We start from the raw sequence: 18,262 nt of genomic DNA, 5'->3' as shown, positions 1-18,262 counted from the left end.
GGCGTAAACAGACAGATACACCGGGTCAATATGTGCTCTGTACAACAGGGGTAGACCTTGTTTTTGTTTTTTTTATTGGTCTTTTTCCCCCTCCATTTTCCTCCGATTTTCTCCCATCCCAATGTTAGTCGTATGCCAATTCCCAGTCCCTTCCTGATCGCTGCGCACTTACCCCCCACAGTCAGATCATCTGGGAGAGTGGAGGCTACCACATGCTTCCTCCGACACACGTCCAGCCAATCACCGCTTCTTTTCACCTGGCAGCGCGGATTCTCATTGAGAGGGCGTAGCGTGTGGGAGGACCATACTATCCCCCTCACGTCCAATCCGCGCTTAGCAGGCGCCCCGACCGAACTGTAGGAGTCGCTGTTTACAACGACCCGGACCCACCCCGCCAGCTTCTCCCACCCTCTGATACAGCCAATTGTATCTGTAACTGAGGGGTACAATTCCCTGACTGTATTGATAAGTATGGTATCATTAAACCACTACCTGCTTTATGTACTTTAAATACTGGCCACACAGTACATGATGTAGATATGATGAACACTTTCCCACGTGATGAAACGAAGTCCACACAAATGTATAAATCGAATATTTTATATAGCAAAGGGTATATACAACGTTCACTTAATGACATTTATGATTTGAATGCACTTGTAAGGCAAATGAGTATTTGTAGGTAAATCAACATTGAATGTCCAATCTCTGGTTACGCAGGGAGCAAGTATACAACCTGGTTCTTTAGGGAACTATAGCGATGGTACACTCAGCAGTGTTGGCTGTTATCCATAGCATAATCAAAGCACCCAAAGCACGTAGATAATCCAAGCCGTGTAGGGCTCGCCGTCGTCTAAAAAGTAAAGTAATCCAATGTACAGGTCCACTCGTCCTGGCCCAGAACTCCTCGGATGAAAGCACCACACGTGGTCTGCCCAGCCTGGTTAAGACTCTAGATAACGCCAGGAACGATGGGGGTACTGCTCACTTTATAACTCTAACCGAACGATGCACCATACATAATAGACTATTATTAACTTAATAGAAATACGTCCCACTCGACGGTATAGTGCCAAACTATGACAATTCAACTATTAATCCACACGATGTCTCAATGCCTATTCTGAGGCCAAGTAGGCCATACTGCACCACACGTGGGTCGTGGGTGAGGCTTCACGTCTGTTACTAGGTTGGAGGGTAAAGGACTAATGGACTAAAAAGAAAGTTCTACTTTACTTGCGCCATATATATATGCGCTGTGAACAAATAGTACCATTCGTATTTCGCCAGACGTATTCCTACGCGGAACCGGGCTTGTAACGACATGTTCGTCGGCACGATTGAACTTGAACCAAGGGGCTTGGCTGCTGGCGCCAGGTTCTTGTCCAATGGTAGAATGAAACTATTATGGGCTGTTAGTAGACTAAAGGGATATTCAGTGTATATGTACAAGGAATATACAAGGGATATCAAACGATATACAAATACTATTAAATATATATCCATAAATAAATAAATATATATATTCGGTTTAATCTGATCCTTCACAACAGTATCAGTGCAGACGGCCAGCCAAGCTGGTGACAACCCCGGAGCTGTGAGCTGGATTCGAACAGGCGAATCGAGCTCACAGCTCCGGGGCTGGTGACGAACGCAATCTCCGCTCGGCCACCTAACCGCCTTTAGGGGTAGACCTTGTAAACTAAACTAATTATGTTACAGAAATTCATTGGGTGAGTCATCTACACGCACGTCTAGGCTACATGGCTATGCCCGTTAGTTATTTATTACAGTAGGTTTCATCTACACACACAGCTAGACTACATGGCTATTCGAATGCATTTCAAAGGGTTTACTCTATTTGCTCTAAGTTGTCAGCTCTCATCCCGTCCCAGTCCATTGTTAAAGAACATTTTGAGAGAAGTTTAAAAGTGGAATCTGTAATTCCGTCAAACAGCGACCTATAGGCAAAAGTGTTCCTCTTTGTTTTGGTCTGATGCGTGGGTTGGAGTTGAGTGGGGATAGAGGAAGGGGTTGCTATTGCTAGTGAGAGGTGTATGATAAGTTACTATAGCTATAATATGATATACTGTATACATTATATAATATATATGTAGCTATAATATAGCTAAAAAGTAACTTATTACACTGTGAATTTCTCCAGATCTGTCTTGGCAGAGCCTGAGGTGTGACCAGCGGTAGCACAATATTCCAATTATTTGACGTCGATCTGCTAGATCCATTTCCCGTTTGTATGACGCAATAAACGCCGAAATCATATAGATTATTGCGTTTCGAAAGCGATCCGATGCACCCGAGTGTTTGTCTGGACCCACGTAACAAGATATTACTGCCGGAGGGATTTCCTCGATGCACCAGCGGCACTTCCGGTTTGGCGTGGAGTGTAACTCGCCCGATCATCCACCAGGCGGTGGTATTGAGGCATTGCAATATCAGACAGGGTGCAGCTGCAGTCCCGCAGGGAGGCTAGATGAATTATGAATGCCATGGCGAAAAAATTAAATATTGATCCCAACAACAAATGATCACGAATGTGTTAAATATGAACTAATAATAATAATAAAATATATAATACCTTAACACATTCCTTGCCAGCCATTGTACCCATCATTGTACCCAGTCTGCCAGCGCTATAAGTCTATGGAGTGGCTCACCTTCTTTGCAGGGCTATAACTTTTAAAATTGTATTGCTATATTGACATTACTATGGCCCATTCAACATCGATTATCTATCGTTCAGGATGTGGGAACGTTATATTTTTTCATTCATACAAAAATACCTTCTAGAATATAAGTATGTTTTTATCGTTTTCTGCAGTAATTCCTAGAACGTGAGTTATAGGCCTAAACGCATATATAGATTATCGATTGCCGTTTCCCCCCCATACATGCTATATAAAAAATTCCAACTGTATATAATCGGTATACGCTATGCTTCATCATGCGTGAAGGAAAGGGGGGGGGGGGGGGGGGGGTCGTTTATAATTCCCCGATCATCAGTAAATGCTTTATGTAGGTTGGGTGATATATTGATCAGATCGGTTTGCTCACAAGGAAACTCACAATTGGGTTGAAAATAACGTTATATTCCTCTTACCGTGGGTCAAAGAGACTGGCGGTGAAAGATCCCAATTATACGACGCCGATCGCCTAGGTCCATTTCCAGTTTGTATGTCGCAATAAACGCCGAAATCATATCGATTATTACGTTTAGAAAGCGATCCATTATGTACATTGTGTCTGTCGGGAGTCATGCAACGATATGTGACGGCCGGATGAGTTTAATCGATGCACATCAGCCATATCCTGTAGGCGAGTGTAACTCGCCCGACCATCTACCAGGCGGCGGTATTGAGCCGTCGTTGCCGTCACCTATAGGGTCCAGCTGCAGCGTCGCATGTGTATATATGAATTATGAATGCCATGGCGAAAATGTTTAATATTGATCTCAAAATCGCTGGACAGCGTTATTGGCAGAATGCGCATGGCGGCCAATATCGCTGTAAAGCGTTTTTGGCGCAGAAAGTGTTAATAATAAACCAATACATGTTTAAGACCCCGCAGGAACTCTGTTTAAAGCCTAAAAACCTATGAATATGTCACAGAATTAGTCATACCCTATAGTCCTGATGTAAAAGAGGCAGGGTCCTTGATGTAAGTCTTCCTGGAGTACCACAGAAACTACACAGCACACCTTAAATCAATGCTAACACAAACGGTATGATGCGAGTGTAGGAAGCACATTAAGCACAAAAGACAACCAGAAAAACGAATTGAAAACACCAGTTAAGTCGCATCCAGTCATCGATGACTCACTTCCTGATGTCGGCCAGCAATTTGATGAGGTCATCGGTGGAGATCTTACTGCTGTCCTGGCGATAGAGAGGCGAGAACTTGCCATCCATGTCCAGGCTTCCCTGGGCATCTTTGAACACCTGCCTGGAACCAGAAGAACTCCTGTTTACCATGAGACGCCTGACATGACCACTTTTTACACAACTACTGAATCAAAAGGACACGGACAACGAGACAAAACATCAGGCAATTCAAAAATTACAATTAATTCAGACCATGAAGACAAATCTGAGATCCGAGACAATACTCAGTGATGTCGGTATGGGTGACAAGACTATAGAGTGGTCGGGGACTACTTTGCAGATAGAACCCAGTGTGTATACAGATGGTCACAAATCAAGCTTCATGGAGTTCGACTAAGGGAGTCCCCCATGGTTCAATTCTAGGCCCCATCTGATTTTCAATTTGTATACATTGGGAAGGACATGCTTACAGCTAAAGTGCATCTTTATGCAGATGATACAATAGTCTTCTCAGTTGCCTCTACTCTGAGTCAGGCTGCTAGTGAGCTCCAGATTCCCTTTAAACACAGATTGACTATACAGGCCTCATTTAGGCCTTTCACACCGGCCGGGCTCCGTGCCGGAGCCGGTTCCCGAACGTAATCTCGAACTGGCCGGCGCGTTCACACCGGGAATAATTGGTTCGGAACATGAAGGAGGCTTTAGTTCGGCCCTCTAAGAAAACACTGAGCACCGATTTTTCATATTCCGAACCAATTATTCCCGGTGTGAACGCGCCGGCCGGTTCGAGATTACGTTCGGGAAACGGTTCCGGCACGGAGCCCGGCCGGTGTGAAAGGCCTAATTGTATGGTCTAAAGTTGGTTCTTAATGCTAAGAAAACCAAATTCATGATATTTTCCAGAATTCTCTCCCAAATATCAAGAGAATGTTGGCATTCATACCTTAGGTTGAATTGAAAGAGTATCATTCTACAAGTACATGACTATTTGGGTGGATGACAGGCTTTCTTTTCGAGTGCAACTAGTGAAGAAATTGAAGGTTAGGCTGGGGTTTTAGTATTGAAATAGGGCCTGCCTTCATTTAGCAGTTATGAAAAAACTTTAAACTCTATTTTATAATTTCGTAACTTTTTAATGGTGATATCATGGCCAGGTATCCCTCGAAAAAGAGATTTTAATCTCAAGGGACTTCCTAGTTTAAAAATAAATAAATAAATTATATATATATATATATTCTACTGTTAAGAAAACCCCTGATAGATTTACTACCGAGTAAATGTATGAGTTATGGGTGCTTCCTTACTTGGCAGCCCAGGCGAAAGGCATCCTGTATTGTCCCAGGCGCTGGCATGTCTGCTTGGCCGCTTTCAGCACCTTCTGAGCCGACTGGTGAGGTGTGTGCAAATTAGCACAGGAGGAGAGGGAGGGGTGGGGTAGGAACATGACCATGAGACAGCAAATCAGCATGAGGCCCATCATCACACAGCAGTCCTGCTCCACAAAACCTTTCTGAACTGCACTACGTAAAATTAACTGTAGCTACATGAATAATTTATCAAAGCCAACATTTCCACACAGATAGTCTTCATCAGAGCCTTATCATTATCATAATCATAATGAAGATTATTTACACTCAGTAGCCCCTTATTATCACAATGAAGATTATTTACACTCAGTCACTTTATCATTATCATAATGAAGACTATTTACACTCAGTAGCCACTTCATCATTATCATAATGAAGATTATTTACACTCATCAGTCACTTTATCATTATCATAATGAAGACTATTTACACTCAGTAGCCACTTCATCATTATCATAATGCCATATGAAGAATATTTACACTCAGTAGTAGCCACTTTATCATGTACATTTGTACACCTGCTCGTTAATGCAAATATCTCACCAGCCAATGATCATGTGGCAGCAACATGCATACATGTATAACAATGCAGAAAAGCATGCAGACATGGCCAAGAGGATCAGTTGTTGTTCAGAGCAAACATAATGGGGACTACGTGTGATCTAAGTGACTTTGACTGTGGAATGCTTGTTGGTGCGTGCCAGATGGGGTGGTTTGAGTTTCTCAGAAACTGCTGAGCTCCTGGGATTTTCACACACAACACAGTATCTAGTATTACAGAGTTGTTGGCTCTGCACTGGCATGGCCGTCATCCTACCTCGACAACCGCTCCTACCAAGAGGCACCCTGTTGCCCCCGCCCCCTACAGACGGGTGTCCCCCAGGGCTCCGTCCTTGGAACCCTCCTCTTCTTTCTCTACACCAAATCTCATCACGTCTCATGCCTTCTCATATCACTGCTATGCCGATGACACTCAATTCCTCCTCTCCTTTCCTCCCTCAGATCCTCCTCTCCTTTCCTCCCTCAGATGCCCAAATCTCTGAGGGGATCTTCGGCCTGCCAAGCAAAAGGGAGCTACTTAACTTCACCTGTCCTCCCCGCTGACCAACCTTTTGATCACAGTGGAGAATGTCCGTCCTCGACCACCAAGAACCAATGTGTGGTCCCTGATGAACTTCTCAGAAGGAGAACGTCAGAAGGACAACTCCTCCTGCAATCAACAGTCATGCCTCGCCCCGGCTACTGCAATGCACTGCTAGCTGGTTTACCGGCTACTGCCACCAAGCCACTTTAACTCATACAGAACGCAGCTGCCTGCCTGATCTCCAATCTACCAAAGTCAACCCACGTTACCCCTCTACTTCATAGAGAGCTGCACTGGCTTCCCATTGCCGCACGAATCGGCTTCAAGGTCCTTGACCTGGCATACCGTGCATTGAGGGGAATGGCTCCCTCCTACCTCCGGACAATGGTCTCTAACTACACACCCTCAAGACCCCTACGCTCTGCTTCTTCGGGGCGCCTCAGACCCACCCCACCCGAGCTCCTGGGGGGGTCATCAAAGAGAAGCAGGCTATTCTCAGTCCTCACTCCACAATAGTGGAACAAACTCCCCACCACAGTCAGGACAGCTGAAACCTGGCCCATTTTCTGCTGTCGACTAAAGACACACCTCTTCAAACAATATCTATTATGTACCCTACTACTATGCTACTATACTTATACCACTACCTATGAATGAATGAATGAATGAAAACTTTATTTAACAGATTGCAGAATGGGTACAATACAGTACGGCTCAATACATACAATTGTTAAGGGGATGCAGACCTGAGAAAGACGTTTGTCTTGTTTCCATCAGGGTCCCCCATTTTCAATTCATATAGACATTTATGACATACACAACATACATGACATTTATGGCATAGGGACATATAGGTATTTAGTACTGATACATTTGTGACATAGGCGGTATTCAAATATACAGTACTGTTACCCCTAGATCCTGACAGAGTATATACATATGATGGGGAGGGGACTGTACATTAGGAGGGGGTGGGTGGGTGGGAGGGAAATATACATACGGCGGGGAGGGAATATATTCATGCGGTGGGGAGGAGACTGTCTATTAGGAGGTGGTGGGGGTTTTGGGCATTTACGGTGGCCAGTTTCGAATTGCAGCCTCCCGTAGGTGCTCTTTAAGGGCGGTTTTGAATGTGGGCAGGGATTCACATTCCTTTACAGCTTTGGGTAGGGCGTTCCACATTGTTGTGGCATAATTGCGGAACGTGTTTAGTCCCTTGTTTGAGCCGAATCTGGGTTTAACATGATTTGTTGAGCTTCCTCTGGTGTAGTGGTTGTGGTATTCACTGACCTTTGGGAAGTATTTTGACATGTACATGGGCACCCCGGTCGTATAGTGTATCTTGTAGACCAGGCCCATTGCAAGTTGCTGTACTCTGTTGTCTACTCTAAGCCATCCTAGGTTGGCAAAGTGGGCAGGGGTGAGGTGGGTTCTGGGGTTCAGGTCAAGTAGTAGTCTGACCAGTTTGTTTTGTGATGTTTGTAATTTTGTTTTAAGCGCCTTTGAGGTGCTTTGGTACCATGAGGTGCACGCATAGTCATAGTACCCTTGAATGAGTGCTCCTGCCAGAGTCTTCAGGGTATTCTTGTTTACCAGAGAGGAGATCCGGTACAAGAATCTAGTTCGTTGGTTGACTTTTTTTATTACATTGGATGCCATTTTGTCACAGGAAAGATTTGCCTCTAGGATGGAACCCAGGTAGGTAATTTCGTCTTTCCTTGTGACAATATTGTCACCCACTGTAACTGAGAAACCGTCGGTCTTGCTGAGTTTGTTATTTGAACCGAAGAGAATGGACTCTGTTTTGCCCATGTGTAATGATAGTTTGTTATCAGCGAGCCATATGCAGATTTTGCCTAGTTCCGTGCTGAGGGTTTTTTCAACCTGCAATTTGTTCTTGTCAGAGACCAGCAGGGCTGAGTCGTCCGCAAACAGGAACAAGTTGCAGTCACAGGCTGACGACATGTCATTTGCATAAATTAGGAAGAGTAGCGGTCCTAGTATGCTTCCTTGTGGAACACCACAGCTCACTGTGAGGGGGGGGGATAGAGTACCGTTTACCTCTACCATCTGTTCTCTCCCCTCCAGGTAGGATTGCATCCAGCTCACTGATAGGCTATCAAAACCAATTGCTTTTAGCTTGTCCATTAGAATGGAGTGATTGACAGTGTCGAAGGCCTTTTGTAGGTCCAGCATGACCATGCCGCAGTATTTGCCAGCGTCCACCTCTTGTTTGATGTGGTCGTTCAAATAGAGGAGGCATGTGTCAGTGGAGTGGGACGTTCTGAAGCCAGATTGGAATTCGTAGATTAGGTTTTTTTCCGCCAGGTACTTTTCGACCTGTTCGTAGACTATTTTCTCCATGACTTTCGAGATGGAGGTAAGAATAGAAACAGGGCGGTAGTTGCCTGGGTCTAATTTGCTGCCCTTTTTGTGTAGAGGGGTCACTCTCGCAATTTTGAAGTCCTTGGGGACGTGCCCCTGTTTTATAGAGAGGTTTATTATGTGTGTGATGACTGGGGTGATGGCGGCTGCTGCGTCTCTGAGGAATTTGGAGGGGATGTTGTCATGGCCAGTGGCCTTGTTAGGTTGGAGGGCGCTCAATTTTTTGAGTACCTCATCGGTTGTTACCATTTCAAGTTTGAAGTCGTCTTTGTGGACCCCTATCATGCTAATATGTCTATACTACTATGCACTCAAGAGTGTAACACTCGAGACCAACACTATTTGACAGAACAATCCCACTGACTCTTAGCTGCCAGGGATGTACCCCTCTTGCTAAACTAAATGTAAATATACAGAGAATAGTGGGAAAAACTAAAAACATGCAGTGAGTGGCAGTTCTTTAGGGTGATTAATGAGAGAGAGGTCAGAGGAGAACAGTCAGACTGGTTCAAGGTGACAGGAAGGTAAATGAGAGAGAGATCAGAGGAGAACAGTCAGACTGGTTCAGGCTGACTAGGAAGGTAAATGGAATATGAGCTCCGAGCCTTGACATTTAGCCTTTATCTTATTTTCACACCAGCGCTCGTTTTCCTATGCTTTTTCTTTTGTTGTTGTTGTTCTTAGCTCTATTTTAGTAAAACATTTAAAATGTTTTCTTATGTACCTTTAGTTGCTATTGCATGTACATATGTGTTTTATTACATGTATATGTACATACATACCAACTATTCGCCTGTTTTATTCTCCACCCATCTATCATCCATAGCAACACTATATTATTCTGTTGGGGGATCCCCTTTGAACAGCCCATCTGAGGTTTCTCTCCTCTCTGTGGCGCTTTTTTCCCCTATTGCTAGGTTTTAGTGAGTTGTTCGTCATTTTAATGGGGAATGTCTGGGAGTGTCGCATATTTGGATTTTATGGTGGTTTTTTGTTCTTAATTTATTGTGATGTTTCTTCTCGACTTGTTCAAGAAGACTTGTACAGCCCATGGGGGCATTACCTTGTGATTTCTGGCTGACAGGAAGACGACAGTGAGGCAAATAACCACGTGTTACAACAATGGTGTGCAGAAGAGCATCCCTGAACCTTGAAGTGGACAGACCACACCAGGTCCCACTCCCTGCCTGGTAAAGTGGCCACTGAGTGCATGTTGAAAAACTACGAGCTGCAACAACAGTTATTCGCCCGGTCAGCACCTCTGCTTGCCCTTTTCCCCCTTTCTTCCATGAAATGAAAGTAAACCTGTGGTGCGTACAGTACAGGAACGTGTGTGTCCCGATCTCTTTATGTAAATAAAGAACTAATTGACCACAGGATTATGTTATAGCAATAAATAATGTATTTATGTATTGTATCGAAAATGTACACAATACATGTGTGTAATAAATACGTTTTTTTTTTATTTTTTTAAGTTTTCAGAAAACCTTTGACCCCGGGAACTTGCATGGGAGGTAAGTGCCTTTACCTCAAGTCTACTGAGACACACCTTTCTGATAGGCTCGCCCCAACCCCTAACCACACTGTTACCTTAAACCAGTGTTTCTTAAAGTGTGGGGTGACCGGGAGGGAGGGCATGACAAAGGGGGCATGACAGGGGGGTGTGACAGGGGGGTGTGACAGGGGGGCGTGACAGGGGGGGCATGACAGGGGGCGCATGACAGGGGGGGCCCGAGCGACTGGGGAACCAACACGCTGAACTATTGACGTTGGCGTGTCTCTTGCAACTAGGGCTGCAACGATGACATTTTGTTGGTTTGTGATTCTGCCTAAAACCAGGTGTCTCTCTCTATTGTCTATTGAACTGTATTGTTACAGTATGTGTTATTGTTCTAGCAAAGGGATTGCACAATTTCATAATTTCTTTCCTCAGTTTTTGGTTAGTGTTACAGATGTAGAATGTTATTGTTTTTTTTTTTTTTTTTTTTTATTATCTTTCTTCCCCTCCTTTTTCCCCCGATTTTTCTCCCATCCCACCCTTCCTGGTTGTTGCGTACTTTCCCCTACTGTTGGTCCGGGAGACCGGAGACTTTCACATGCTTTCCTCCGACGCATGTGCAGCCTGGGGCAGGCCAACCTGGCCGCGCAGGTTCTCACCGGGGAGAGTGTAGCGTGTGGGAGGCCACACTATCTCTCCTTAGTTCCAACCCTTGCTGAGCAAGCACCCCGACCGAACTGTAGGGGTCGCTGTCCACAACGCCCAGGACCCACCCTTCAGCTTTCCCACCCCCTGATACAGCCAATTGTATCAGTGTGAGAGGCCAGCCAAGCTGATAGCAACGGCGGTAAGTTGGTACATACATACCAACTATTCGCCTGTTTTATTCTCCACCCATCTATCATCCATAGCAACACTATATTATTCTGTTGGGGGATCCCCTTTGAACAGCCCATCTGAGGTTTCTCTCCTCTCTGTGGTGCTTTTTTCCCCTATTGCTAGGTTTTAGTGAGTTGTTCGTCATTTTAATGGGGAATGTCTGGGAGTGTCGCATATTTGGATTTTATGGTGGTTTTTTGTTCTTAATTTATTGTGATGTTTCTTCTCGACTTGTTCAAGAAGACTTGTACAGCCCATGGGGGCATTACCTTGTGATTTCTGGCTGACAGGAAGACGACAGTGAGGCAAATAACCACGTGTTACAACAATGGTGTGCAGAAGAGCATCCCTGAACCTTGAAGTGGACAGACCACACCAGGTCCCACTCCCTGCCTGGTAAAGTGGCCACTGAGTGCATGTTGAAAAACTACGAGCTGCAACAACAGTTATTCGCCCGGTCAGCACCTCTGCTTGCCCTTTTCCCCCTTTCTTCCATGAAATGAAAGTAAACCTGTGGTGCGTACAGTACAGGAACGTGTGTGTCCCGATCTCTTTATGTAAATAAAGAACTAATTGACCACAGGATTATGTTATAGCAATAAATAATGTATTTATGTATTGTATCGAAAATGTACACAATACATATGTGTGTAATAAATACGTTTTTTTTTATTTTTTTAAGTTTTCAGAAAACCTTTGACCCCGGGAACTTGCATGGGAGGTAAGTGCCTTTACCTCAAGTCTACTGAGACACACCTTTCTGATAGGCTCGCCCCAACCCCTAACCACACTGTTACCTTAAACCAGTGTTTCTTAAAGTGTGGGGTGACCGGGAGGGAGGGCATGACAAAGGGGGCATGACAGGGGGGTGTGACAGGGGGGTGTGACAGGGGGGCGTGACAGGGGGGGCATGACAGGGGGCGCATGACAGGGGGGGCCCGAGCGACTGGGGAACCAACACGCTGAACTATTGACGTTGGCGTGTCTCTTGCAACTAGGGCTGCAACGATGACATTTTGTTGGTTTGTGATTCTGCCTAAAACCAGGTGTCTCTCTCTATTGTCTATTGAACTGTATTGTTACAGTATGTGTTATTGTTCTAGCAAAGGGATTGCACAATTTCATAATTTCTTTCCTCAGTTTTTGGTTAGTGTTACAGATGTAGAATGTTAGTTTTTATTTTTATTTTTTTTTATTATCTTTCTTCCCCTCCTTTTCCCCCCGATTTTTCTCCCATCCCACCCTTCCTGGTTGTTGCGTACTTTCCCCTACTGTTGGTCCGGGAGACCGGAGACTTTCACATGCTTTCCTCCGACGCATGTGCAGCCTGGGGCAGGCCAACCTGGCCGCGCAGGTTCTCACCGGGGAGAGTGTAGCGTGTGGGAGGCCACACTATCTCTCCTTAGTTCCAACCCTTGCTGAGCAAGCGCCCCGACCGAACTGTAGGGGTCGCTGTCCACAACGCCCAGGACCCACCCTTCAGCTTTCCCACCCCCTGATACAGCCAATTGTATCAGTGTGAGAGGCCAGCCAAGCTGATAGCAACGGCGGGAGCTGGATTCGAACAGGCGAATCCTAGTGTCTCCCGGTGTTGGTGACGAACGTAGTCTCCGTGCGCCACCTGCCCCCCCCCGTAGAATGTTATTGTTAAGTAGTTGCACAATTTGAAAGCTCATGATATTGATGTTATTTCAATACATTTTAACTTGGCCCAATTCATGACTATTTTGTTGGGGTGACGGGGGGCCCAAAGAAGGTTGGTCTGCCAAAGGTTGGCCGGACAGAACCACTGCCTTAAACTAACCATAACCATTGAACCCTCATCTTAACCATAACTTCATATGTTAACAATATCTATTAAACAAACATTAAAACTAACCTCAACAGTAACCATAATCATAGTATTTCTGTGTATGTATTAGGGTGGGTGGGTGGGTGGGTGGGTGGGGGGCTTAGTCTAGTGGTGAGACGTGCAAACACGTGCAAACACGTGCAAACACAATCCTTGTTGGTTCGACTCCCGGTCGCGGCGTTTGTTTGTCAGCGAAAGGCTGATACAAAACATAAATATATGACTTACACAATATGTAAATATATTAGTTATGGCTATAACATAACGTACATTATGTACTTGTTTCCCCTATGTTCGAGTACTTTATTTACGTTTTCTGATGAGACCGCGTTGCTCAGAGATCGACGAGGCAAAGCAACGGCAGAAGAGGTACCTTGTTGACGTCGGACGTCTTCATGTAGGGCTCGGCACAGTGGGTGATGCCGTTCTGCAGGACCTTCTCCACTCGGGCCACCAGGAAGATGTCCGTGTGGGGGTTGGTCACGGAGAAGATCCCCTGTGAGTGGAGGAGGGGGTGGGGGGGTGGGGGAGGTCAAAGTGTGTGTGAGCCCTGATGGTGCGATACATCCCGGTAGAGGTTCATATTGAAAACCACTGTATGTGCAGAATCGGGTCACCTCTTTGCCTGGGAATTTCCCACCGAGAGAACGGAAGGGAGGAGGCAGAGTTAGTTAGACGGCAACGTTAGAAACGTGGGGTAAAAATCGTGAAAAAATATTTAAAACGTTGCTCTCATTTGACCAGTTGCTCACTTAAATGGTAAATGGCTGCTTTTTATATTGCGATTTTATCCAAAGCGCTTTACAATTTGTTCCTCACATTGGACCCATTCACTCACACATTCACACACCGACGGCGGAGGCGACCATGCAAGGTGCCAACCTGCTCATCGGGAGCAATTAGGGGTTAAGTGTCTTGCTCAAGGACACATCGACACGCTGCCCGGGATGGAGCGGGAATCGAACCGGGAACCTCCGGATTGCCAGACGACTGCTCTACCTCCCGAGCTACTGTCGCCCCTACTTAACAGATGTAGATATTGCAGGTCTGGTGCATAATGTCTCTAGCAGGTTTCAATGTTAGCAGCTGACACACACAAAGCTAAATTATATTAAAACTATATTATGGGTTGGAGATGCACTCAGAATGTTGGCAGCACACATTAAAAACACACACATTACGCACTCGCACAAATGTACAAGTACAGTACACACACGCACAGTACACGTAAAGTGGCGGAAGACCAGAGAGACACTTGACAGAAGCATCAGTATTAATTTTGGAACACATTAAAAAAAAATGCAGCGAGAGCAACACAACTATCTCAAACCCCGCCCTCTTTTCTTTTTCTTCTACAATCACAACTGTCACTTCCCTCGGACAAAATGTAACCCTAGGGCCTTTAAGGGGTGACCAGGGAAATCAAGAGCATCCGTGGACTGGTTTGTTTTGTTCCATGTATGGGAAAGTATGAGAATGTCGTGTGTTGTGTTGACATGCATAGTTATGCGTTATCATGATGTCTCATCAGCCGCGAGGCTGAGCATCCAGCCTGGACCTGACTTGAAGGGGGCGGAGGTCTGCAGGCTGTGGGGCATGTGCAGCCACGCCAAAGATCCCTTGATGCTCCAGATAGTTTACCAGATGGCAACACAAGGCTGTTGCACCAGCCAGGGCCCGGGGCGATTAATCAAGTTTCAATTTCAATTATGATTTTGGCTTCCCACAATCATGAAAATAAGATAATTGAGATAAAACTATATGGTGTTGCATGCTGTATCGCTCTCATTTAGTCTTGTGTTATAAATGCAGCGCGTCCTTCCTTCCCAGCGGTGCGCTCCCCCCCCCCCCCCCCCCCCCCCCAAGCTCAAACAGTAGTTTCAGCTCATGTTGAGAGGGAGGAGGGAGCCACGGCGTGTTTCTCTAGTTATTTTGAAACGTCTTTGGTAACTTGTAGAAGACGACAGAAAGGCAGTCTTTGGTTAAGAAGAAGGGTACAAATTTGGTCATAGTCATGTGACATTCTCAAATGAATGAGTAGTCGTGTTTAATAATCATGATCATCATTCATTTGATCGTTGATGACCTCACATCCAAACTAGCTATGTCATGCCCTAAGTAATCGTGGTGCAACCAATTTTAGCAGCTGATTTAGTTACAAACTAACTAGTAGATACTAAGCCTCTAGTGTCGATGTTACACACTAACTTAGGAGATAACTTACAGCTGGTGCACCCCAGTGCAGATCATTCCAACGGATGCTTTCAAGAGCTACTGTTGAGAAAGCTACTGCCACCTCTGCACCCTTACAGTAACCATCAAACCCTTCTATAACCTCCCTATATGTAGGGTATTGGGCATCAAACACTCTTTCATTTAACTTGTTTATTTATTTAGAGCCCACTGTCCACTTGTATTAGGTATGTTATTTAGAACCATGTTGGTCATATCTGGGGAAGATTCTCTTGATCTCCCAACAGCTACCAATAAATCAAATGCTCTGAGAACTAAATGTGGTCTGCGGGGAGATGGAGGGAGAAAAGACATATTGTTCTATGGTTGTTCCACTAGTCTAGTGAACTGCTGACACAGCGCTAATGCAGTGTGAAGAGAGGTCTGGCTATGAGAGACTACCAGACTATTAGCTATCCAATCAGGGAGAGAAAACCGAAAACAAAATGGAAATGTTTTTGACACACACCAGGAACTGAAAAGCTGGCGCAGCCATGACATGCGCTCCAGGTAACGTTAACATCGCTCACGTTACAAAGCCAAAAGCAAGACAGTATGACTGATGAGACACAACTCGCCCCTTGGCGTCAAGGTGAGGAGCACCTAAATGTTTCCACTGAAAAGGTTTGGTAACAACTGCAAGATTTGACAGTTATGACCATTTATGATGGTCAGTTCGTTTTGATGGTCAGTTCGTTTTGATTGTGGCGGTCTGGGCTATCAAAACAATTCATCACAGGCCTGCTGAGATTATACACATCCCATGTCTAGCATTTCCAGTTCCACCCCCAGTCTGTTCCAAGAGTTATTCTGCACAAATCCATCAGAGACTTCAGTTCATTGCCTTGTTGAAAACCAATTCAAGATGAATTTATATAGAGTCTCAGGCTGAACAGTTGCTACTGAAACCTGGTTCTTGACCTGGCATTCCATGCAAAGAGGGGAACAGCTCCCTCCTACCTCTGGTCAATGGTCTCTAACTACACACCCTCAAGACCCTTACGCTCTGCATCTTCTAACTACACACCCTCAAGACCCCTACGCTCTGCATGTTCTAACTACACATCCTCAAGACCCCTTACGCTCTGCATCTTCTAACTACACACCCTCAAGACCCCTACGCTCTGCATGTTCTAACTACACACCCTCAAGACCCCTACGCTCTGCATCTTCTAACTACACACCCTCAAGACCCCTACGCTCTTCATCTTCTAACTACACACCCTCAAGACCCCTACGCTCTGCATCTTCTAACTACACACCCTTAAGACCCCTACGCTCTGCATCTTCTAACTACACACCCTCAAGACCCCTACACTCTGCATCTTTTAACTACACACCCTTAAGACCCCTACGCTCTGCATCTTCTAACTACACACCCTCAAGACCCCTACGCTCTGCATGTTCTAACTACACACCCTCAAGACCCCTACACTCTGCATCTTCTAACTACACACCCTCAAGACCCCTACACTCTGCATCTTCTAACTACACACCCTCAAGACCCCTACGCTCTGCATCTTCTAACTACACACCCTCAAGGACCCCTACGCTCTGCATCTTCTAACTACACACCCTCAAGACCCCTACACTCTGCATCTTCTAACTACACACCCTCAAGACCCTTACGCTCTGCATCTTCTAACTACACACCCTCAAGACCCCTACGCTCTGCATGTTCTAACTACACATCCTCAAGACCCCTTACGCTCTGCATCTTCTAACTACACACCCTCAAGACCCCTACACTCTGCATCTTCTAACTACACACCCTCAAGACCCCTACGCTCTGCATCTTCTAATTACACACCCTCAAGTCCCATACACTCTGCATCTTCTAACTACACACCCTTAAGACCCCTACGCTCTGCATCTTCTAACTACACACCCTCAAGACCCCTACGCTCTGCATCTTCTAACTACACACCCTCAAGACCCCTACGCTCTGCATGTTCTAACTACACACCCTCAAGACCCCTACGCTCTGCATGTTCTAACTACACACCCTCAAGACCCCTACACTCTGCATCTTCTAACTACACACCCTCAAGAGCGTCTCTACAATTCGTAGCCGCATTTCTGCAGACCCCTCTCTGATTGGTTGAACTCTATTTTTGCAGACCCCTCCCATTTCTGCAGACCCCTCTCTGATTGGTTGAGCGAAGCCCCTCTCTGATTGGCCCCCCGCATGAGCCGAGACAAGCTCCTCTAGCCAGGAGTCGAAACTCCGTTAACTCCAGAGAGAGAGGCTGAACGCAATTTATACGCATGGAAGTATTGATTACGCCATAACGAATCATTAAAAAAATATACCGTTAACTGGAATATGTTGTGTGTGCCTTTGCCCTTTACACATGTTGGATAGGATTATGTAATTGGTTTGTATAGCGTCGCGTATAACGTTATTTCGCGTGACTTCACGGTTTATTCACATTTCACAACACAGCCAGCGGTCAACTTGTTTACACTCCCCACTTACTGTACAATGTAACATTTAGATTAACCCAGTTGTCTATCTGTATGTCATATGTTACGATGAATTGAAAATGGGGGACCCTGATGTAAACAAGACGAAAGTCTTTCTCTGGGGTCTGCATTCCCTTAACAATTGTATGTATTGAGCTGTACTGTGTACTGTATACCCATTCTGCAATCTGTTAATAAAGTTTTCAATCAATTCAATCAATCAATAACTAGACAGTTACAATATAACATTTAGATTAATTAACCCAGTTAATGCCTTAAGAGAGAGAGGCTGGTGGTCAAGTCAAGTCAAGAGTTATTTGTCACAAGTTGTTTATTAGCCTAGACATTTTCAATTCATCTTGTTTACATCAGGGTCCCCCATGTTCAATTCATGATAACATATATGACATACAGGTAGACAGATGGACAGTACTGCTACATTTATGACATACCAGATTTTGAACTTGTGGTAGGCCTAGACATTTTCAATTCATCGTCTTGTTTACATCAGGGTCCCCCATGTTCAATTCATGATAACATATATGACATACAGGTAGACAGATGGACAGTACTGCTACATCTAGACATTTATGACATACCAGATTTTGAACTTGTGGTAGGCCTAGACATTTTCAATTCATCGTCTTGTTTACATCAGGG

The 18,262-nt window shown here is 45.1% G+C and overlaps 1 protein-coding gene across 3 annotated transcripts in view; it reads right to left on the bottom strand.

Annotated features, from left to right (window-relative positions):
• The window catches only part of dock11 (dedicator of cytokinesis 11), a 328,275-nt gene that overhangs the window by 201,185 nt on the left and 108,828 nt on the right, over window positions 1-18,262 (bottom strand). For all 3 annotated transcript variants that reach the window (XM_084319393.1, XM_084319394.1, XM_084319395.1), the window contains exons 13-15: window positions 13,278-13,400; window positions 5,144-5,226; window positions 3,838-3,960 (exon numbers count right to left, since the gene is read on the bottom strand). In XM_084319393.1, coding sequence (XP_084175519.1) covers window positions 3,838-3,960; window positions 5,144-5,226; window positions 13,278-13,400 — 329 coding nt within the window. The remainder of the gene's footprint in view (window positions 1-3,837; window positions 3,961-5,143; window positions 5,227-13,277; window positions 13,401-18,262) is intronic.

This window comes from Notolepis coatsorum (genome assembly GCF_963971535.1).
Source record: "Notolepis coatsorum genome assembly, chromosome: 1".
Taxonomy (NCBI): Eukaryota; Metazoa; Chordata; class Actinopteri; order Aulopiformes; family Paralepididae; genus Notolepis; species Notolepis coatsorum.
The sequence above is the reverse complement of the archived record's forward strand: the minus strand, read 5'-3'. Positions and strand labels throughout refer to the sequence as shown.